General features: G+C 37.3%; 3 protein-coding genes and 2 pseudogenes across 3 annotated transcripts; all 5 read left to right on the top strand.

The window, feature by feature from the left end:
- Nucleotides 1-1,952: 1,952 nt before the first annotated feature.
- On the top strand, nucleotides 1,953-4,223 carry LOC103958960 (annotated as a pseudogene).
- A 724-nt stretch (nucleotides 4,224-4,947) lies between these two features.
- LOC103958958 (UDP-glycosyltransferase 87A1) lies at nucleotides 4,948-7,286 on the top strand. The gene is made up of 2 exons (XM_009371279.3): nucleotides 4,948-5,537; nucleotides 6,226-7,286. The coding sequence occupies exons 1-2, from the start codon at nucleotides 5,039-5,041 to the stop codon at nucleotides 7,110-7,112; spliced, it is 1,386 nt and encodes a 461-aa protein (XP_009369554.2). The 5' UTR covers nucleotides 4,948-5,038; the 3' UTR covers nucleotides 7,113-7,286.
- Nucleotides 7,287-12,953: 5,667 nt separating this feature from the next.
- Nucleotides 12,954-14,087, top strand: LOC103958956 (annotated as a pseudogene).
- Nucleotides 14,088-16,202: 2,115 nt separating this feature from the next.
- Nucleotides 16,203-19,497, top strand: LOC103959011 (UDP-glycosyltransferase 87A1). Its single transcript, XM_048564701.1, has 2 exons — nucleotides 16,203-16,730; nucleotides 18,512-19,497. The coding sequence occupies exons 1-2, from the start codon at nucleotides 16,238-16,240 to the stop codon at nucleotides 19,399-19,401; spliced, it is 1,383 nt and encodes a 460-aa protein (XP_048420658.1). The 5' UTR covers nucleotides 16,203-16,237; the 3' UTR covers nucleotides 19,402-19,497.
- A 995-nt stretch (nucleotides 19,498-20,492) lies between these two features.
- LOC125468504 lies at nucleotides 20,493-21,287 on the top strand. Its single transcript, XM_048564327.1, has 2 exons — nucleotides 20,493-20,857; nucleotides 21,113-21,287. The coding sequence occupies exons 1-2, from the start codon at nucleotides 20,493-20,495 to the stop codon at nucleotides 21,285-21,287; spliced, it is 540 nt and encodes a 179-aa protein (XP_048420284.1).
- Nucleotides 21,288-22,722: the final 1,435 nt, after the last annotated feature.

The following is a 22,722-nucleotide window of genomic DNA, read 5'->3' as shown; positions in this document are numbered from 1 at the left end:
CAACCAGGCATGCCAAATGGTTGACCCCTAAAAATTACAACCTACGCGGTGTGTATGGCGAGCAACTATTAAGCTAACTACATCTTTCTTGTGAATGTCGGCGTGCCAACTCGTGGCCGAGGTTGATCGGGCTAGTGAGTGGTTATGGTGGTGGTGTTGAACACGCTGCTGACTTCTGCATTTAAGGACTATGTTCGAGGAAGGAATACTTTTGGCCTAGGGTTATAGAACCTGAAGACAATGTTACTTAATTCACTGCATAGTTTAAGATCTTCTGCACCAGGTTCAGCAACTTCAACTATATGCATGAGAATATAAGTGTGCCAAATCAGTATCAGGTTATATGAGCAAAGATACTCAAAGGAAATCAGTATCTTTATTGTGAAAGTTGTTCAGCCGTCTGAATGCCGAACTCTGAAATATATTTGCAAGTAACAGGTCATAGCTAGAACACCTCACTTCTCTAGGAAAGCTAATGAAGTAACGTCTTTATGCAAAAGAATCAAGGACCCTTCGCCTGCTAAGACATAGATAACCAACTGAACCAAAAATAGTGTTGTTCAACCGAATTGAAGGTACTCCTAGACTGATTAGTTCAATGGTACGGTGTTAGTTGTCAACCTAGTGACGTTCAACCAAACTGAAGTGTTGAGGAAGGGGTTAGGATATTAGTATTTTTCTTAGACTTATGAGAATGATTTCATGTAGAACGTTTAAATTCTTTATTGAGTTGAAGGGGGCTTCCTACATTGTAAACCCTCTTGTATTATAGGGGATGGGTCCTGACAATGCCATATATTTCCACGTCAAATAATCCTAAATGAGAGACCACGCGATCAGTGGCGGATCCAGGAAATAATATTAGGGGGGTCAGCACGTGCAAAATTTTTTTTATCAGAAATAGCATGCATATCGCTATTTCATCAAGTCATGGTAGACCTAAAGTCATTTGGAAAGGCATACTGCACACCTGTTAATGTATGCAGGGGCAACATCCAAGGTATCCATGAACATTCACCGAGTCTTGGTAGGCCTGAAGTTAGTTGAAGGGCATGTATGAAGCCAACTCTAATCTTCAAAAGGGCAGCACCCAAAGTATTCATAGATATTCACCAAAGTTCAAAAGGTCAACACCCAAGATATCTATAAACGTTCACTGAAGTTAGGGTGGTCGTTAGAAACCACCCCCCGGGCGGGGGGCCCTCAATGCATCCGCTCCTGCACGCGATGATGCCAAAGTGATGCTTTCTAATCAAAAGATTCCATTTTCCAACCTGGTAGTCCAGATGCATCCATGCAACCATAAAGCGAATTGCAATTCAATTGCGATTCTACCTCTGAACCATTATCCTACGTTGTTTCATTCTTATTTCATCTTTATCCCGTGGAGGATTGACATTAACCAAAGAGGTGGCTAATTTCCTTAAGTTGGACCCCACCTTTTTATGTTCGTATGAGCGGTTGAGTTAGAGTTATTAATAATAAAATATTTGAAATTTGTTAGAATAAAGAGTGTTGTTAGAAATAAAAAGTTAAATTTAGTAGTTACAATAGTTTTTACAATGTTCCTTTTATTTTTTATTTGAGTACATCGATATTTTTACACTAAGAGTAATGAGAATTCGGCTAAGCCACACAATGGGTAATCTAATTTGGTATCGAAGTCGTCATCCACGAAATTAAAACATAAGGCCTCTCACTTCCAATTGAAGAAAAATACCACCAAACTATAGTACTGAATGACTACAATATTCCCTTATTAGTTTAACAGAAATTTAAAACTTTTCTTGAGGATGTTATAAAGCTTATAATGTTTGATATATTCTACCTCAATATCTTTTCCATAATAATAATTTGATAAAAAAAATGGTTCTTTTTTTGTTGGAATAAAATAAAAAGTTCGAAACAGTTTCATGCTTTGTGATTGTGCTGAGAAAGATTTGCATTAAAATATGTTAGGTTAGAAAGCGACGCTTTGTGTTTGTCGTCTTCTTCCTGCGCTCTTCTTTTTATCTTCTGCTTCGGAGTTCGAACTCTCCAGTCTCCACCTTCCCATCCGATGGACTTTCAAAATTCCTCTCAAACCATTACACACCATGCGGTCGCGCTGCCGATACCCAGCCGCGGCCACATCAACCCGATGATGTGCCTCTGCAACTCCCTCGCTTCCCTCAACGCCGCCGATGGCAACATCAACCTCCTTGTAACCTTAATAGTCACCGAGGAGTGGCTCGGATTCATAGGGTCGGATCCAAAACCCGACAACGTAGTCTTTGCCACCATTCCCAACGTCATCCCCTCCGAGATCGGCCGAGGCGCCGACTCACCCAGTTTCTACGAAACTGTCTTGAGAAAAATAAGAGCCCCGGTCGAAGACCTCCTCGACCGGCTCGAGCCGCCGGTTACTGCCTTGATTGCGGACACGCACATTGTGTGGTCGGTTGAGATAGGTAATCTGAGGAATATTCCGGTGGCTTCTCTTTGGACCATGTCCGCTTCAGTCTACTCCGTCTTTCATTTCTTCGATCTCCTCGTCCAACATCGACATTTCCCGGTTAGTTTGCCAGGTACGTAAATAACAGCACTAACTCAGTAACTTTTTAAATTTTCACCTCCACTTTTTGTTCTTGCTAAATGTCATATTCATTCATGTTGTATTTCAATTTAAGCATTGTGGCTTATGTTTGATGTGAATTAAAACCAAAACTAACCAAATTTGCATTTCAGGACTGTTTGATAACTATTTAGTTTTTAATTTTTAATTTTCACGTTTCGTGCTGAACATATGAGAAAAATAGTGATAAAAAAGGGAGGTGAGAAAGGAGGGAAAAACAAATCGACTAAAACAGATCGTTTGGTCTGATTTTTTTTCTTAATTCGGATAATCCATTGAAAAAATCAAATCGAATCGGGTTGCAAATATGACTGAATTTAACGTTTGTTGCAAACCATATGTCCTATTTATAACAGTTGGTCTTTTATTTTTGGAAGTTTTAACGAAAAGCTCACGGTACTATTTACTTTAACGAAAAATCATATATTTTGTCCTTATCATTAAAATTCAAAATTTTCAAACATTTTTCATTAGTTTTCATTTTATTTTTCTATAGAAAGAGGAGAAGAGCGCGTAGACTACATCCCGGGACTTCCTTCTACACGTGTGGCAGACCTTCCCACGTGTTTCTACGGCAAAGGGATTAACGTCTTGGATCGAATACTAGAGGCAATTTCAAGTCTGCCCAAATCACGATGGCTTCTGTTGCCTTCGGTGTACGAGCTTGAAGCCCAAGTTATCAACGCGTTGAGAGAGAAACTTTCGATTCCTGTTTACCACATTGGGCCCTTAATACCTCATTTCAAGGTGGAGGCCCAAACAAGGCCCATTGAGGCCCAACCTAAGCCCAATGAGTCCCATTGTTTTGATTGGCTAGATAAGCAACCAAAAGGGTCGGTTTTGTACATGTCGCAAGGGAGTTTGCATTCAGCTTCCGAAGCCCAAATGGAGGAAATCGCACGTGGCTTGAGAGAGAGTGGGGTCCGATTCTTTTGGGCGGCACGTGCGGAAGCTTTGGATTTGCAAGAGAAGTGTGGTGAGATGGGGATTGTGGTGCCTTGGTGTGACCAATTGAGAGTGTTGTGTCACTCTTGTATTGGTGGGTTTTGGTCTCATTGTGGTTGGAATTCGACCTCCGAAGCTGTTTTTGCCGGCCTTCCGATGTTAACCTTTCCTATATATTGGGACCAAGTGCCCAATAGTAAGATGATTGTGGAGGATTGGAAGATAGGGTGGAAGGTGAAGAAGGGTATGGGAGAAGAAGAAATTTTGGTGACTAGAGAGGAAATTAAAGGAATTGTTAAAAGGTTTATGGATTTGGAAAGTGAGGAAGGGAAAGACATAAGGAGGCAAGCAAGAAAGATTCAGGACATTTGTCGGCAAGCAGTTCGAAAGGGTGGCTCGTCTTATTCCAATATTAAAGCGTTTATAAGTGACCTATCAAGCTGTGAGAAGCATTGTTAATGACAATATAATCTAGTGACCTTACTTTCTATTTTGTTGCAAGAGATAATAAATTCACATCGTGAATTAAAAAGAATAAAGGAAGAAGGATTAAGGAAATTGTTGTTGTACATAATTTGGTTTCATTGCCCACCACAAATATGTATGAGACAAATATATGTTCACATCTCTTTCGCATGACCTAAATCCCAACAACTTTACAGTCTCTGTATTTATTCTTGATGCTTCTTCCATGCTCTCTGAACTTTAGTCCAATTAAAACTTTGGTTTCTAAACTAAAATTTGTGTGTGTTAGTTATTGAATTTGTTATAATATGGAGCAATGGTTTTTTGGGCCAGCTAAGTTAGAACTTAAACCAAAATAAAGGGTTTAAAGTGGCAAAATATTAACATAAGTGTTAACAGATTTAGCTAAAAGGACAATTGTTTCACATTATAACAAGTTCAGGGATCAATGCTTACAGATTCGTAGTTCTAAAACTAAAGTTCCAATTAAGCTAAAATTCATGAGTCATTGCTCCAATTATCTTACACACACACACACACACACACACACAAGCCCTTTATGCAAAGGGATTCCCATTTTTTGAAAAAAAAAAAAAAAGGATTAGTTGTGGGGCCCACTTTATATCGAATTTCAACGATCCGAACCGTCTATTTTGTAAGTCTCAATTCATAGATCATCCTTACAAAAAATTAATTCAATCCGAAATCATTTGCCTATTTAATTATCAAGATCAAATTTCATTATTTTTTATATAGCAAAGTATTCTTTCATTTCTTTGAACCTAATTAGATGTCTTAAATATTTTCGATTTGGCTAATATTTTGTAAGGATGATCTATGAGGTACAACTTAAAAAATAGACAATTCGAATTGTTAAAATTCAATGTGATATGAATCCCATAACTAATCCCTAATTTTATAAGGAAATGGGGATCCTTTCCGGCTTCCTATATATATGCAACACCAACCCTAGCACTAGTACACCTCAATATTTCAATCTTTCCACAAGAGAGAATGAGCACAGTGAAACTTGAGCGAATGCCAGTCTGCCACGTCATGGCTCTGCCCTATCCCGGCAGAGGCCATATCAATCCCATGATGAATTTCTGCAAATTACTATCTTCAAAAAAACCCGACATTCTCATCACCTTCGTCGTCACCGAAGAGTGGCAAGGATTCATCGGCTCCGACCCTAAACCGGACAACATCCGATTCTCCACGCTACCAAACGTGATACCCTCGGAGCTCGTTCGAGCAACCAACTTTCCAGGATTTGTGGAAGCTGTGAACACCGAGCTGGAGGCCCCATTCGACCAGCTGCTGCTTGAACGGGATCTCCAGCAACCGGTGACTGTCATAGTTGCTGACCCGTTCCTAGATTGGGCTGTGAGGGTGGGGAACGGAAGGAACATTCCGGTGGCTTCGTTTTGGCCTATGTCGGCGTCGGTGTTTACGGTGTTCCATCACCTTGAGCTACTCAAGCAAAACGGCCACTTCCCTGTTGATGTGTTAGGTGCGTGAATTATCATCAAGGACTATATTGCTTGTTATGAAACGTACATTTACATGTGGGTGTCAACTTCTGGATCCCACGTGCATTAATGGTCGAAATGACTCATGCTTGCCATAACATCGAACTTTCTACATAATTTGTCGGAAAACAGACACGTGAGATAAATTTGAAAGTGATTACTTGACAGGTGTCAAGTAAGAATCCCTTTTACTCACTTTTGTAATGTTCATGTAAATTCATTTTTAATTAGTCATGTCTAATTTTTTTTTTTGATGTATTTTTTATTGGGAATTATTATTAACACTTCAAAAATCTTATAATACACTCCTTACAAATGTATTTTTCTTTCTAATTATAGAAAGTTTGGAGTGCCAAATGAGATTTTTAAAGTGCTAATAACATTTCCCTTCTTCTTTGCTATACCTAAATCTCCTAAAATTTGAAAATTTCTCACCCAAACACACCTTAAGTCATAGTGTCCTACCGTTATAAGAAACAAATTAGAAGCATAGTGTGATACTTGTCGGAATAAATGAACAACAAAGTGAGTCATGCGTGAAAAAAAGGTTACATGTCAGTCTATCACATAACTATTATGAATGAATTAGATTCATGCTATAGACGAACATATATGCAGTGTGGAAATTTATTTTGGGTTTAATGATTCTTTGTGCCTAATGTACAATAGAGCGTGGAGATGAGGTAATAGACTACATTCCAGGAATTTCCACCACACGAATAGCAGATCTTCCCACAGTTCTCTATGAAAACGATCGCCAACTCCTGCATAGAGCCATGGAAACTATTTCAAGCATGTACAAAGCACAATATATCTTATCCACTTCAATCTATGAGCTTGAGTCCCAAGTGTTCGATAACTTAAAAGCCAAACTTCCGATACCTGTCCATCCTATTGGTCCAACCATTCCATACTTTCAACTTTCAGAAAGCTCTTCCATTCCTCACGATGGCCTCAGTTATTTGCATTGGCTAGATTCTCAACCTAAAGCCTCAGTCTTGTACATCTCCATGGGAAGCTTCCTGTCGGCATCACAAACCCAAATGGATGAAATTGTTTTTGGGGTGAGGAACAGTGGTGTTAGGTCTTTGTGGGTGGCTCGTGGAGATGCGTCTAGGTTGAAAGAAAGTGTTGGTGATATGGGTTTGGTGGTACCTTGGTGTGACCAATTGAGGGTGTTGTGTCACGATTCGATTGGCGGGTTCTGGTCACATTGTGGGTGGAGTTCCACTATAGAAGCTGTTTATGCTGGTCTTCCTGTTCTTACTTGCCCTATATTTTGGGACCAAGTCCCCAATAGTAGGCAAATTGTGGACGACTGGAAGATTGGATATAGAGTGAAGAAGAATGAGGGGACTGAACATCTTGTGACTAGAGAGGAAATTGCACAACTTGTGAGGAGATTTATGGATTTGGAAAGCAATGAGGGAAAAAAGATGAGGGAAAGAGCAAAACAACTTCAGAAGACTTGTCAAGAAGCAATTGTTAAAGGTGGCTCATCGGACACTAACCTTGAAGCTTTTATCAAAGATATTTCCCAAGGCTATCATCATTGAGTTCATAATTTGTATTATTGGGTGTGACAATGTAATTCTATTGAAAGACCATCGTTTTGTTTGAAACCAAATCAGGTTGAGTTTTATGTATTAATTTTTGTTCTTCATCAATCCTCGTGATGGAATCAAAGATATATGTTCACCATTCAAATAATAAAAAATAGTATCTTAACAGAATCTATCTTCTTACATAATTTTTACCCATCTCATTTCGTACAACTAATATTACTAACTTTCAAATTATCTACTTACATGATTTTACTCACCTTATTTTGTACAACTAATGTTACTAACATTCAAATGATTTATATTTACTACTTAGAGAGCAATTACAACTAGAAGAAGATTTAAGACGGAAGAAACCTGGAAGAAAAGAGATGAAAAAACCCAAGAACATGGGAGTTCAATTGGCCCAAATGGAAGAAAGGAGCTCCATGGGTACTTAAATTACCTGGCAATCAGTGAGCCCTACTCTGCCCGATTTGGTGCAAGGCAAGTCTTGTCCGAGCTGCTCCGTCCGGGTAAAGCATTTATTTTTATTTTTTTGTTAGATGACAAAAGCCCACGCGCATAAGCCGAAAGGAGGAGAAATTGTTTTTCTATCAACTTTTGCCAAAAGGAGGAGAGTTCAAATTGAACTTGGCCAAACAGCTGCATAGTTAAATTTGGAAAAGGGTTATTATACAAAATGGTCCATGAGATTTGCATGATCAATAGAAATGGTCACTGAGATTGAAAATCAATAGAAATGGTCCTGAGATTGTCCACCATCCATGATTTTGGTCATTCCGTTAAAACTCTTTAGGCAATTTTCAAAGCTTCCTAACTCAATCGATTCTTTACCAAATTTGACTCATAATATATCAAAATGAAGATAAGAAAGTGTAGAACAAGATTATACTTATTTGGAAGCCCAATGATTGCCGGAGATGGCCGGAAAATAGCCTGAAAGGTGACTGGTCCGCGGGAAAATTAGCCGGAAACTAGGTAAACTTTAAACGTTCATAACTTCTTCAATACTCAATGAAATTGGGTGATTCAAAAACAAAAATCATACTTCTTGACAAGATGAAGAGAATGGTATCTTTCTTTACTGCTAACTCGCCGTGGTTTGGCCGGAAAACGGCTCGAAATTGGCTAATTCGAAAATGGTTAGCCAATTTTGAGCCGTTGTCAGACCAAACCACGGCGAGTTAGCCTTCAAAAAAGATATCATTCTCTTTGTCTCGTCAAGAAGTATTATTTTCGTTTTTGAATCACTCAATTTGGTTGAGTATTGAAGAAGTTATGAACGTTTAAAGTTTACTGAGTTTCCAGTGAGTTTTCCGGTTTTCCAGCGGACTAGTCACCCTTCAGGCTGTTTTCCAGCCATCTCCGGCAACCATTGGGCTTCCAAATATGTATAATCTTATTCTACACTTTCCTATCTTCATTTTGATGTATTATGGGTCGAATTTGGTTAAGAAACGATTGAATTACAAAGCTTTGAAAATTGCCCAAAATCTTTTTTTACGGAATGACCAAAATCATGGATGGCAGACAATTTCAGGGACCATTTCTCTTGATTTTCAATCTTAGGAACCATTTCTATTGATCAGGCAAATCTCAAGGACCATTTTGTAGAATAACCTAAAAATTAAAGTTTCACGCAATCATGTGTGAAAAAAAAAATATAAAAAACTAAAATATCTCTTTGTGAATAATTTAATTATGCATTTGTAAATAATAATCGCCATGACAATGACTAAAACGAGTTGAATTGCCCAAAATTATTGGGGAACTATTATTATAGCATGCTAAAATCTCATTTTGCGGTCTCACAAGTGTATTTTTCATTCTAATTATAGAAAATTTGAAATGTAAAATGAGATTGTTGAAGTGCCAACAGCAATTTTCAATTATCATTTAGAGCAAATATTAACTTCAATTGCCCTCCCCTTGCCATTGCCTTGGCAAAATGGGCGAAAGTGCTCTATGCCTCTATGGTCAAGGACAGGCCCGACATTCTGTTTTTCTCTTTGGTGGCTAAGGTATTTTTAAGCTATTTTTTGTTTTGACAAGAGTGATAATCTGTTATTTTATTAATCAATTCAAACAAATAGAGAGGTGTCAATTGAGTATAATGTTCTAGCGACCAAGAAAATAATCTAGAGTGAATTTGCTCAAACAGACAACTATAGTAAACTCTTATACGGCTACAACATTATGAAAATTACAACGCCTCCTATACTAATTTGTCACAAAACAATAGACTCATTGTGTCAAAACTTGTGGGTCCCTAGACAAGTCTGAAAAGCATGAAATATTTCGAATGAAATCTCCCCTCAGCCATACACAGTTAAGGGCATCTCGAATGGTTTAGGCAAATAAAGTTGCCTATTCATTTGCTTTATGAAAAACTTTGGTCACTACTCCAATAAATTAGGCAAATCAAATAGATATCATATAATATTTTTTTTCATTTTTTTTTTTTGTTTAAACTTGGCAAAACTGCAAATAACACAACCTAATTGAAGGACCACATAAAGTATTTTAATGTAAAATAGAATGTGAGGAAATATTGCTTACTTTGAGAGAGTAGGCAAATTTGCCTACACAGTTGAAGCAAGTTTTTGCCTCGTAGCTCATCAATAAAAAAGGGTTTGACTGATCATTTGCCTACGCTAAGATTTTTGTCCACTCAGGTTTTATGTTGAAGCAAGTTTTTGCCTATATAATTTTTCAAACACTATTCTCAATTTTCGATCGTTATATCGAATGTATTAAAGAAAATCAAAGGACAAAAATTTATAAGTTGTGTGTAAGAAGTAAAAGTAGGTGCCTAGTTATATACTTCATATCTTCAACACCACCGTGTATATATATACTTCATATCTTCAATGAGGACATTTTCGGCCTTTGAGAGTTTCATGCTTTTAATTAGGTACTGTTTGTGTTTAATTTTAAATAAAAAATTCATAATAATTTCTGACCGCACAATATACGATAAATGAATAAGATGTAAGGATTCTTAAAATCCTCACAAAAAAGATCCCATCCCCAAATCCAAATTTTACCACTTGCTAACTTCACCCGTGATCAATATAATAATGTTTAAACTCTTGTTTTCTCAGAGATACGGTCGATTTGAGATATTTCAACACACCCCATTACGTGAGACCCAATTAGTGGGTCACACGTGAGAGATCTACACATCAACAATCACGTGGTGTCAAAGGGGACTCACCCTCCATGCGGGGCCAAGGTACCCACCATCATCGTGCTGGACCAAGGAGACCCACCCATCATGTGGCAGTACGTGCCTGCTTTTTGGCTCTGATACCATGTAGAATTATTAGAGAGACGGGTCGAAAGCCCACTTTCAACAACACCAATAATGTCCCCAACTTGGTTATTACTACCTGCACAATCCATCAGGTGTGAGGTTTTATCACAAAAGACCTCGGTATTAGTTGGAGTGGGAGTAGGATATTTAAACTCTTATTTTCTCAAAGATACGGTTGATGTGGGATATTTCAATAGTTCGCCACCAGTTATCCCCTTTTAAAATAAAAAAGTAGATTCTTCTTTAGCCTAAGACTATATATTATACTTGGATAAATTACACAAAATGACCTCGACTATGAGTTGAATCACAATACCATACCTCATCTTTTAAACATTACAATGTCATACATCAACTTACGAACCGGTGGTCACGATTGACCGGCTTAGTCTCCAAGACCTCGTCGGCATCTTCATCTTCCAATTCTTTCTTAATTACGATGCAATCGGAGTCATCGTCCTTGTCCTCCAGTTTTGGTTTAATCTCGACGCAGACAGAGTTTTCGTCATCGTCGGAGAGTTGTTGGGGCTTGGAGGATGATGGGAAGGCGAATGACTCGATTGGGTGCATCGTCGAGGTGTGAGGCTTCTTGAGGACGTAGAAGGGCTTGAAAGCGGAAGAGTGCTCCTCCCACTCCTCGCAAGAGGGCTTGGCCAGGATGAACTAGGAAAGAGGTTGAGGGTGAACTGGGAAGAAGGTTTGGGTTTGTTGTGGGTGGATCCCACATTTTCTTATAAAATATATAAATAATTTTATATTTAAATTATTAATGTTTAAATAATAATATTTAATTAATATTTTAGGCTTTTAATGTTAGCACCTCACAAAATGTTGAATGCACCCCACATTAAAATATAATATTAAATAACTTATTTACCCCACTATGCAATGTCAATTTTGACCTTATTAGGTTTAAAAAAAAATAAAAAATTTCTAAATACACCCCAAATCACTTCTACTGTATTATTTCTCTTTTTCAACTATCAAAACCCCTTCCCCTCCATTGTTGAATGAAACCCTAACCAATAAAACTACAGACATGTTGATTGAGAAAAATTATTTTTGACGAATGGAACACGAAATCGATGTACCTTCCACATGTATTGAGAGAAGGTAATTTTGAAAGTCTAATGGAATCATGTGGTGCCAATCCCTATCAAATTTGTTGGTTCTTTTATGTTATTTGTATTAGAAAGATGGAGATCTAGTTCTTCAATATATGAATGACAACATATGTCTGGAAAACCCGCCTTGTCATCCCAAAGAGAAAAGTTTAGCGATTAAGAAGGGCAACATTTTCTATGGCCACCCTTGAGAAAAAGGGTAGCAACTATAGGAATCTATTTCAATTGAATGTTAGACAGTGTCAAAGAATGCGAAATGTAGTTAAAAGACACATAACCCTCTAGCCAAGAGAAATCAAAGAAAATGTTCACATTCAACAAGAAAGGGCATTCTTTAAGTCATTAGAAACTGAGACCCAAAACAATTCCCAATACTTATACTTTATTTTTTTAATTCAGTCTCCAAATTTATGCTTAAACATCTTGGTATTTCTTTCTAGACAAACCATCTAGAACATTACCATTGCACCAGTCCCATAAAACTCTTACCTTTTTTTCTCTAATCTAAACATTTTTCGAATCATTCATTTTGAAATCATTCGGCAAACTAAACGTTCAGATAATTTGAAATCATTCAGCAAACTAAATGTTCAAATGTTTAGATTCAGTCCTCGAAAATTAATAATGAGTGTTATAAGATTTGAGAAATGTGGGATGCATGTAGAAAATATAAGGTGTATATTGAGAATGTGGGGTGTGGAGGTATTATGGGGAAGTATGTGGGGGTGTATTAAGATAATTTTTAAGTGAAAAAGCAAATGTGGGGTGTATTAAGTATGTGGGGTTTATTTAACAATTTGTGCTGTTAATATAATAAGCTATATTTTATTCCATTTGGGCTTGCCACAAGCCAAGTTAGTATTTAATAGAAAAATTAACAGTCAAACTGATGGAGGTCTGACATTATAACAAATTTGTAAGATGAAGTATAACATTGTAATTTTTAAAACATGAGGTATAAAATTGTGATTCGACCCATAATTGAGGTAGTTTTGTGTAATTTACTCATTTTACTTTGTTCAGATACTTACGACACTTATGTCTAATAGGTGCACAACATAAAATGGTGAGGTAACCAGAAATAATTGTATCAGTTTGAATAAATTGCATACAGCCTTTCTCTAATTTATAGAAATTGCATACAGCCTTTCTCTAATTTATAGAGAAGTTGATGTATGTGCGAGCTTAAGACATTCTTATGAATAATTTGTATTATTTAATTTAGTAATTAATTCTCAACTGTAATATGGCATGATACTTTTCTTTTACGTATGCTCTTTAATTTTGAGGATCTGACCGAGGCTTCTTGGTGCAATGTTGCTTAAATTTTATGGTTTTGTAAAAGAAAAAGCATTTTTTTTCTTGGTTGATAATTTGATATACAATATAATAATGTTGTACGACGAAAAATATTATGTGAGAATTACAGGGCGTGGAGATGAGATAGTAGAATACATTCCTGGAGTCAGCACCACATGCGTTGTAGATCTACCCGCAGTCCTCGACAAGGTCCTTGGAGCAGTTTCTCAAGCAGTAGAGAAAGCACACTATCTTTTGTTCACTTCAGTCTACGAGCTTGACCCGCAAGCCTTTGAAGCCGTCAAAGCCAAGTTTGCTTTCCCTATCTACCCTATTGGCCCATCCATACCTCACTTTGAGCTTTCAAAAAGTCTTCCCACTAATCAAAACGACATCGGTTATATCTGCATTGGCTAGATTCTCAAGCCAAAAAGTCAGTTTTGTACGTCTCCATGGGAAGTTTCCTCTCAGTTTCGAAATCCCAAATGGATGAAATTATTGCTGGGGTGAAAAGTAGTGGTGTTCGGGTTTTTTGGGTGGCTCGTGGAGGGTTGGCTTGTGGAGATGCTTGTGAGTTCAGAGATTGTGTTGGTGATCTGGGTTTGGTGGTGCTTTTGGTGCGACCAATTGAGGGTTTTGTGTCATAATTCGATTGGCGGGTTTTGGTCACATTGTGGTTGGAATTCAACCTTGGAAGCTGTTTATGCTGGTCTTCCAATTCTTACTTTCGCTATATTTTGGGATCAAATTCCCAACGGTAAGCAGATTGTGGAAGATTGGAGGATTGGATATCGGGTAAAGAAGGAGGGGGTCGAACTTGTTGTGAGTTGTGAGGAAATTGCAGAACTTGTGAAGAAGTTTATGGATGTGGAAAGCGAGGAGGGGAAAGATTTGAGGGAAAGAGCTAAACAACAAGAGGTTTGCCGAGGTGCAATTGCTAATGGTGGCTCATCTGATAGAAACCTTGATACTTTTATTAAGGATATTTCAAAAGGACATGCCAGATGAATGTGGTAGCTCTTAGACATGATTACTTGCATTTCGAGACAATTGTTATATTCAACTTATAACGAGAGGTATCAATATGAGGAGACAATTGTTATATTCAACTTATAACTAGAGGTATCAATATGAGTGAGGAGTTTATTTTCTTTTTGCAGTTTGGTTGTGTTATATGTACTTAAAAATCTCTTGGGTAAATGTCTATTGATAGTCGAATTTGCTTCAGATCATCTCACCACTAGAGGATTTTGCCATTATTATGTTTGTCATTGGTCATATTATTAAAGACTTCAAAAGGAGAATCACTTTTACACGCTTTTTTAATGCTCACGGAGGCAATGAGGGTATTTTTGTCTTTGAAGGAGTTTCATAAGCAGCTTCCCAATCTATTTGCATATATTTTGAGCTTTAATGAAAAGAGTATTGTCTTTATTTTAACAAAAAATCATCCTATAACTTTATTTAATGAAAAAGATTTAAATTTTAAGGAAAATAACAAAAGTTTAATATAATAATAAAATAGAAAAAAAACTGAAGCGCACGTCCATCACACACATTATTTCTGAAACTGAACGGTACTACATTATTTCTGAAACTGAACAATATTTCTGAAAATTAGACACTTATTATTTCAGAAACTAAACATGAATACTACACTAATTTCTAAAGCTGAACAAGGATACTATTTCTGAAATTGAATACAAGTTGGCATGCCCCGATTATTTCTTAAACTGAACATGGTATCTCTCTAGAAAATTTAACGACCATTCTTCTCTCTCCTCTTGCATTTTCTTGGCCCTTTCTCACCTTCTAACCACATTTTCTTCTTCTAATTTTCTTCAATTCTCATCAAATTTTCTCTAAATCCCTTCAATTTCATAGCTTTTTACACCAATTACTTAATTTTCTTCCATTAAATGCACATCTACTGTTTACTTTTCTCTTCCTCCTATAATCTCACCTTCTCCATCTGCAAAATCGAAAAATAACACAAATCAAATCAATAAAATTGAATACAAAAATATCCATCAAAAGTCCTCCTGGTTGGTTTGTGGTACTGTTTTTAATGAAGAAAACACCAAGTCCTCACAACTTGCAAACAAATCAAAGAAAGCAAATGACCAATTTCCAATATGAAGATGCCAACAAGAACAAGTGGAAGAAGTCTTCTTGGCCTGAAGTTCCTTGCTCGCACCTTTATTTTGGTTCTTTTTTTTGCTTTCTATTTTTCTCTCTTTTCCTTATTATCAAATAAAATTATTACAAGATTTTTAGTTAAAATTCAAAATTTTAAAGTTTTTTTTATTAGTTTTTCTTATTATATACTAGTATATGGCTACACACAAAATGTGTGTGTGAATTTTTTATTTATTTTTGTTTTTAAAGTGGAAGGAGAGAGAAAGAGAGTGAGAGAGAATATGAGAGATGAGGGAGAGCTTTAATTTTTATTTAATTTTTATTATTTTTTAATTTTTTAATTTTTTATTAGAGATATGTTAGAATTATATGTAAGTGAGGTTTTGAAAAAAAAAAGCAAAATTTTGGTTATGTGAAATTACATTTCTACCCATATTTCTTATTCAATTTTAATTAGAAGGTTAAATTGATAATTTTATAGAATTTTGGTTGATAACGAGGGTTCTGTTAATATTAGTTTAGATTATATATAAGAAGGGATAGCAATAGCTTCAAAGCTTCAATCTTCAATCTTCAGTCTTCAATATTCATTCTTCATACAAGGGAGAAATGGGCACATCGGAAGTTGAGACAATCACAGTCTGCGACGTGGTGGCTTTGCCTTATCGGGAAGAGGCCACACCATACCCAACGTCATACCCTCCAAGCACGGTCGCGCGAAAGATTTTGCCGCGTTTTTGGAAGCTATGTGGACCAAGATGGAGGCTCCGATTGAGCAGCTTTTGGATGGGCTCGAGCAGACGGTGACCGTCATAGCTGCTGATACCTTCCTTGTTTGGGCACCGAGGGTCAGAAATAGGAGGAATATTCCCGTGGCTTCGCTTTGGACTCAGTCGCCGATGATGTTCTCAATGTTGCATCACTTTGAGCTGTTGAAAGAAAATGACCACTTCCCTTTTGATGTCTCTGGTACGTGTACACTTACCGCGATCATTATTGGAGTATTTCCTAAGTTACTTTAGAGTATCTTATAATTCAAAATTTTTAATTATTCAAAATTTAATTAAATCTTTTGTTGATACTCTAATTGAGTAAAGTTGAGACATTGCTATAATTTCTTTTTTAAACTAACACTTGAGGGTATTTTTGTCCTTCCGTCTACTTACATATTATACATAAGATGTGTGGCAACGGCTTCATACCTTCAATCTTATCTTCAATCTTCATACAAGAGAGAAATGGGCACAATGAAGGTTGAGCCAATCACCGTCTGTCACCTAGTGGCTTTACCCTATCCAGGAAGAGGGCACATCAATCCCATGATGAACCTCTGCAAACAACTATCTTCAAAAAACCCTCAACTCCTCATCACCTTCGTCATCACCGAGGAGTGGCACAGGTTCATCGAATCAAACCCAAAATCCAACAACATCCGATTAGCCACCATACCCAACGTCATACCATCCGAGCACGATCGCGCAAAAAACTTTGCCGCGTTTGTGGAAGCTGTGGGGACCAAGCTGGAAGCTCCGGTTGAGCAGCTTCTGGATGGGCTCGAGCAACCGGTGACCACCATAGTTGCTGATACCTACCTTATGTGGGCTGTGAGGGTCGGGAACAGGAGGAATATTCCGTTGGCTTCCCTTTGGACTCAGTCGCCGACGATGTTCTCAGTGTTGCATCACTTTAAGCTGTTCAAAGAAAATGGCCACTTCGCTCTTGATGTCTCAGGTGCGTATCCACTTTACCACGATCATTATTGGAGTATTTTCTAGTATGCTTTAGCGTATCCTATCCTTCCAAATTTTCAACTATTAAATATTTAATCAAATATTTTTAATAAAAAAAAAAAACATAAGAAGTAGAAATGTATCAAAGCCTTGGGTAGTAATGAAAATTTGACTAATGTATTTTTCAAATTGGATTTCATATTCAAATGAATTTCGTAATCATAAGAAAGTAGGTTTCTTTAGTTATGGGACTATCAAAAGAAAATTTTGGATAGGAGCTTATAGGATTTCCTCCTTTCAAAACCGGACGTGGAAGTTTTCTCTCATCTGGCCCAAGTAATTACACCAACAAAGATATAGAGATGGGTTCCCATTTTAAAAGTCTATAATAACACAAATATTTTCTAAAGTTACTTTAGAGTATCTTATAATTCAAAATTTTTAATTATTAAATATTCTAATAAATTCTTTTTAATATAAAAATATAGAAACTAAAAATGAACTCTGGAATAATTAAATATTCCAGAGCGCCATAAATATGTTACCTAACTGATAAGTAGATGGTTGAATTTTTTTATTTCCAATTTCCAAACGGAAGATACAAAATTAAAATAATTGTAAATATTGCTGGTCTTATATTGTGCTCACCAAACATCCTGACTCTCATCTCAGTCTTGTAAATTGTCACATTCCAATTATTCTCAATCGAGCAATGCTAAGAAAAGTAATTTTGTAGACTAAATTTTATAAACTAAATAATATGAAAATTGATGATTAAATTATTACTTAAGTCTTCAGTAATGTGCTTGTTCTTTATTATTGACATATCATTTAGTTTGCAAATTTAATATACAAATTTTGTCTATATAGTGTTACCCATATTTTTCCTTCCAAGTTGGTTACTTGTAGCTTGCCACATGCCAAAAGAATAGAGCACGTGGCGTATTATTGGGATGTTAGAGACTTTTGAGATGAATTTGCTTTATTAACAATTTTACACTGAAAAAGACAAAGCTCAAAATTGACCAAGACTTACCGGTTAATATTACAATTCAGAAGTATTTCTTTTCACTTGTAAATGAGAGGTCTTAGGTTCGATTATCATCAAATGAAAATTTGAACCACATTATTGGTAGTCCATTATGAGGCTAAGCTCGCCCCCCTCCCCTAGTCCATTGTGAGGCTAAGCTCACCCCCTCCTCTCAGTGTAGATAACATCGTTTGTTCAACAAAAAACAAAGAAAAAAAAATTGACCATAATATGCCTTGATCTTTAACTTATAAGTTGTGAATATGTTTGATCATGACTACGGGTAGGGTGCAATTCCTACCTCCTCCGAATCCGAAAGAGATGAATAATAGTTCGCCACCAGTTGTCTTCCTTTTGAAAAAATACATTAGATTCTTCTTTAGCCGAAGACAATATATTATATTTGTTCGTATACTTAAGACACTTATGTCTAATAAGTGCACAACATAAAATTGGTAAGGTAACCAGAAATAATTGTATCAGTTTGAATAAATTGCTTAAAGCCTTTCTCTAATTTATAAGGAAGTTGATGCATTTGCGAGCTTCAGACATTCTTATGAACAATTTGTATTTGGTTAATTTAGTAATCCTTAACTGTAATATAGCATGATATCTTTTCTTATATGCATACCGAGGCTTCTTGGTGCAATGTTCTTAAATTTTATGATTTTATAGAAGAAAAAGCATTTTTTCTTGGTTGATATACAATATAATAATGTTGTGCGACGTAAATTATTATGTTAAAATTACAGAGCGTGGAGATGAGATAGTAGAATATATTCCCGGAGTCAGCGCCACATGCATTGCAGATCTACCCGCAATCCTTTTTACAGACGGTCCAAAAGTCGTCCGCAAGGCCCTTGAAGTATGTTCTCAAGCAGAGAAAGCACAGTATCTTTTGTTCACTTCAGTCTACGAGCTTGATCCGCAAGTCTTCGAAGCCCTCAAAGCCGAGTTTGCTTTCCCTATCTACCCTATTGGCCCATCCATACCTCACTTTGAACTTTCAAAAACTCTTCCCATTAATGAAAACGACATCGATTATCTGCATTGGCTAGATTCTCAACCCAAAAAGTCAGTTTTGTACATCTCCATGGGAAGTTTCCTCTCGGTTTCGAAATCCCAAATGGATGAAATTGTTGCTGGGGTGAAAAGTAGTGGTGTTAGGGTTTTTTGGGTAGCTCGTGGAGATGCTTGTGAGTTGAGAGATTTTGTTGGTGATTTGGGTTTGGTGGTGCCTTGGTGTGACCAATTGAGGGTGTTGTGTCACGATTCAATTGGCGGGTTTTGGTCACATTGTGGTTGGAATTCAACTTTGGAAGCAGTTTATGCTGGTCTTCCAATTCTTACTTTCCCTATATTTTGGGATCAAATTCCAAACGGTAAGCAGATTGTGGAAGATTGGAGGATTGGATACCGGGTGAAGAAGAAGGCGGGGGTCGAACTTCTTGTGAGTAGCGAGGAAATTGGAGAAATTGTGAAGAAGTTTATGGATGTGGAAAGCGAGGGAGGGAAAGATTTGAGGGAAAGAGCTAAACAACTTCAAGAGGTTTGTCAAGGTGCAATTGCCAATGGTGGCTCATCTGATAGAAACCTTGATGCTTTTATTAAGGATATTTCACAAGGACATAATTGCCATTAAGCTGATGAATGTGGTAGCTCTTAGACATGATTGCTTGCGTTTCAATACAATTGTTATATTCAACTTAAATGTCTATTGATAGTCAAATTTGCTTCAGATCATCTCACCACTAAAGGATTTTGCCATTGTTATGTCTGTCATTGGCCATATTATTAAAGACTTCAAAGAAGGAGAATCACTTTTACACGCTTTTGTAATGCTGACGAAGGCAATGAGGGTATTTTTGTCTTTCAAGGAGTTTCATAAGCAGCTCCCTAGTCTATTTGCATATATATAGGTATCGTCCAAGTTTATTTTAACAAAAAATCATCTTATAACTTTATTTAATGAAAATAACAAAAGTTCAATATAATAACAAAAGTAAAAAAAATTGTCGCGCTCACGTCCATCACACACACTATTTCTAAAACCGAACGGTATTACACTATTTTTGCTACTGAACAGTACTACATTATTTTTGAAAATTAAACACTAATTATTTTAGTAACTGTTAAAGAAGATATCTCAGATTAGTATAGTAAGGGTTGGTTTGGTATTGCTGTGCTTTGAAAAAAAGATGCTTCTGCTGTGCTGTGAGAATAAGCAGCTGTGCAATAAAGCAGCAGAGTGTTTGGTAAACTTTTTTGTAAAAATGCTTTCGAAAAAAAAAAAGCAGTATTATAGTGTTTGGTAAACTTTTATGTAAAAAAGATGTAAAAAAAAGCCAGTTTTTCAAAGCTGGGTTTTGCAGCTTCTTGTTTTTGGCTTTTTTTCATCCAAAACTGTGAAAAAAGCTGAAGCTGAATGTTTACCAAACACAAAAACAGCTCCCAGCTTTTTTTGATACCATCTTTTTTTAGAATCACCTCAGTACCAAACCAGGTCTAAATCTTGTAAATCTGTAATTAGCCTTTACTTACCTGATAAGGTTTGACTTCCTTACTTTTAGGCATTAGTTTAGGATTAGGGTTGTGTCTTTCCTATATATATTGTAACCCTAGCTTTCGGTAATATATGAAAAACATTCTGCAATATCACGTTTCTTTAGATGGTACCAGAGTGATCGATCTAGGAAAACCTCGACAGATATTTAAACCCTAGCAACCATAGCCATGGGTGATAAACCAGAACAGTCAACCTCCTCAGGCATGACTTTGTATCAGAAGTGGGAACACCCTAACCATCCACTTTATCTTCATCACTCGGATCAGCCTGGCGCCGTTCTTGTACCGCAGCCACTCGTGGAAGACAACTATGGCACATGGGCGCAATCCATGACCATGGCCTTGATGGTTAAAAACAAGTTAGGGCTGGTTGATGGAACAATCACGAAGCCAACTGATGCGCAGGTTGAAGAATTACAGCAATGGAACCGGTGCAATAATCTGGTGAAAACATGGTTACTCGGCTCCATGTCAAAAGAAATCTCAGGAAGTGTCATATACTGCAAGGACGCGCGGCAGATGTGGCTTGACCTGTAAGAAAGGTTTTCTCATGTGAACATCGTTCAACTGTTTCACATAGAAAACGAAATCCATAATTGTGTGCAAAGCGACATGACGGTGAGTTCTTACTTCACAAAACTCAAAAGTCTTTGGGATGAACGTGATACCTTATGTCCAATCCTAACATGCCATTGTGAAGCAAGGAATGAGATAACATCATATGTTGAGACTCAGAAAACAATGAAATTCCTTATGGGCTTACGTGACTCATATGCTACGGTTCGTAGCAACACCCTCTTGCTGGATCCATTGCCAACTGTTAACAAAGCTTATGCACTTGTTCTTCGCCATGAGAAGCAAGTTGAAGTATCAAATGGAAAGGGCAGCACCGTGCAGCTTGAAGCTGCTATGTTTGCAGTGAGGGGCGCTGGTCGAGAACCCGAGACAGAAGATGGTAGTTAGCGATGCGCCAAATGCAACAAGACCAACCATAGCACCAAGAATTGTCGTGCTCATCTCAAGTGCACATTTTGCGGTTGGAAATGACATACTTTTGACTCTTGCCGCAAAAGAAAAGCAGCGGCTGAGACTGAACAAAATCGGCCTTTCAAGGGCAACCAAGTCACGGCTCGTGACAAGAAGGACGCAATGCCCAACTTTCCTTTTTCTCCGGAGGACTGCAAGCAGATTCTTCAGCTTTTGAACAAAAGCAAATCCTCATTTGCTAATCAAGTGGGTAACTCCTCGAATCATGAAGAACTCTCAGGTAAAGCATTTTCTTTCATGCGTAATAGAAAGCAAGTTATTTGGATTTTGGACAGTGGCGCCACCGACCACATCGTATGCAGTCCTGAGTTTCTCACGTCCTCAAAACGTGTTGAAAATCATAGTGTTGAATTACCAAATGGTTCCTTTGCTACCGTAACCCATGTCGGCCAAGTGGTTTTCTCTCCCAACTTTATCCTTGACAATGTTTTATGTGTACCATTGTTTAGGCTAAATCTCATATCTATTAGCAAGTTAGCCTACGATTCCCTTTACATCACCATTTTTCTCAAACAATCTTGTGTCATACAAGACCTACGTTCGGGGAAGATGATTGGGACGGGAATTGAACGGGAGGGACTCTACCATCTCGAACCACCAAGGAAGGGATCCTGCAACACCACCACCACCATGAGCTCTCCTTTTTGGCACCAACGCCTTGGGCACCCATCACCTAAAGTGTCCTCGTTACTTCCCTTTGTGCACAATAAGTCGTGTGATTCCAATAAATGTTTAATTTGCCCATTGGCTAAACAAACCAGATTGTCTTTTCCCTTGAGTTCTATATCTACTCGTTCATGTTTTGAATTAATACATATTGACATTTGGGGGGGGGGGGGGGGTTATCAAGTTCCTTCCCTCTCAGGTGCCAAATATTTTCTTACCATTGTTGATGATTACACACGGTGCACCTGGGTTTATTTGATGAAACAAAAATCTGACACACAAGATCTTCTTGTTCAATTTATACGTATGGTTGAGAATCAATTCAACACCACAGTTAAGGTGATTCGAAGTGATAACGGTCCCGAGTTCAAACTTGTCACATTTTACCAACTCAAAGGGATCCTGCAGCAAACCAGTTGTGTCAACACACCACAACAAAATGGTGTTGTTGAACGCAAACACCGACACCTGTTAAATGTTGCTAGAGCCCTCCTTTTTCAAGCCAACCTTCCTAAACATTTTTGGGGGGATGCCATTCTCACTTCGGCCTATCTTATAAATCGTACACCCACACCACTTCTCCAAGGGCAAACACCATACCACAAGTTGTTTCACAAGGCACCACATTACATGCATTTACGTGTCTTTGGTTGCTTATGTTTTGCATCAACCCATGCACAAAAAC

The sequence above is a fragment of a genome, unplaced genomic scaffold (genome assembly GCF_019419815.1).
Source record: "Pyrus x bretschneideri cultivar Hongxiangsu unplaced genomic scaffold, Pyrus_bretschneideri_v1 Contig39, whole genome shotgun sequence".
NCBI lineage: Eukaryota > Viridiplantae > Streptophyta > Magnoliopsida > Rosales > Rosaceae > Pyrus > Pyrus x bretschneideri.
Note: the sequence above shows the minus strand (reverse complement) of the source record. Positions and strands in the feature narration are given on the sequence as shown.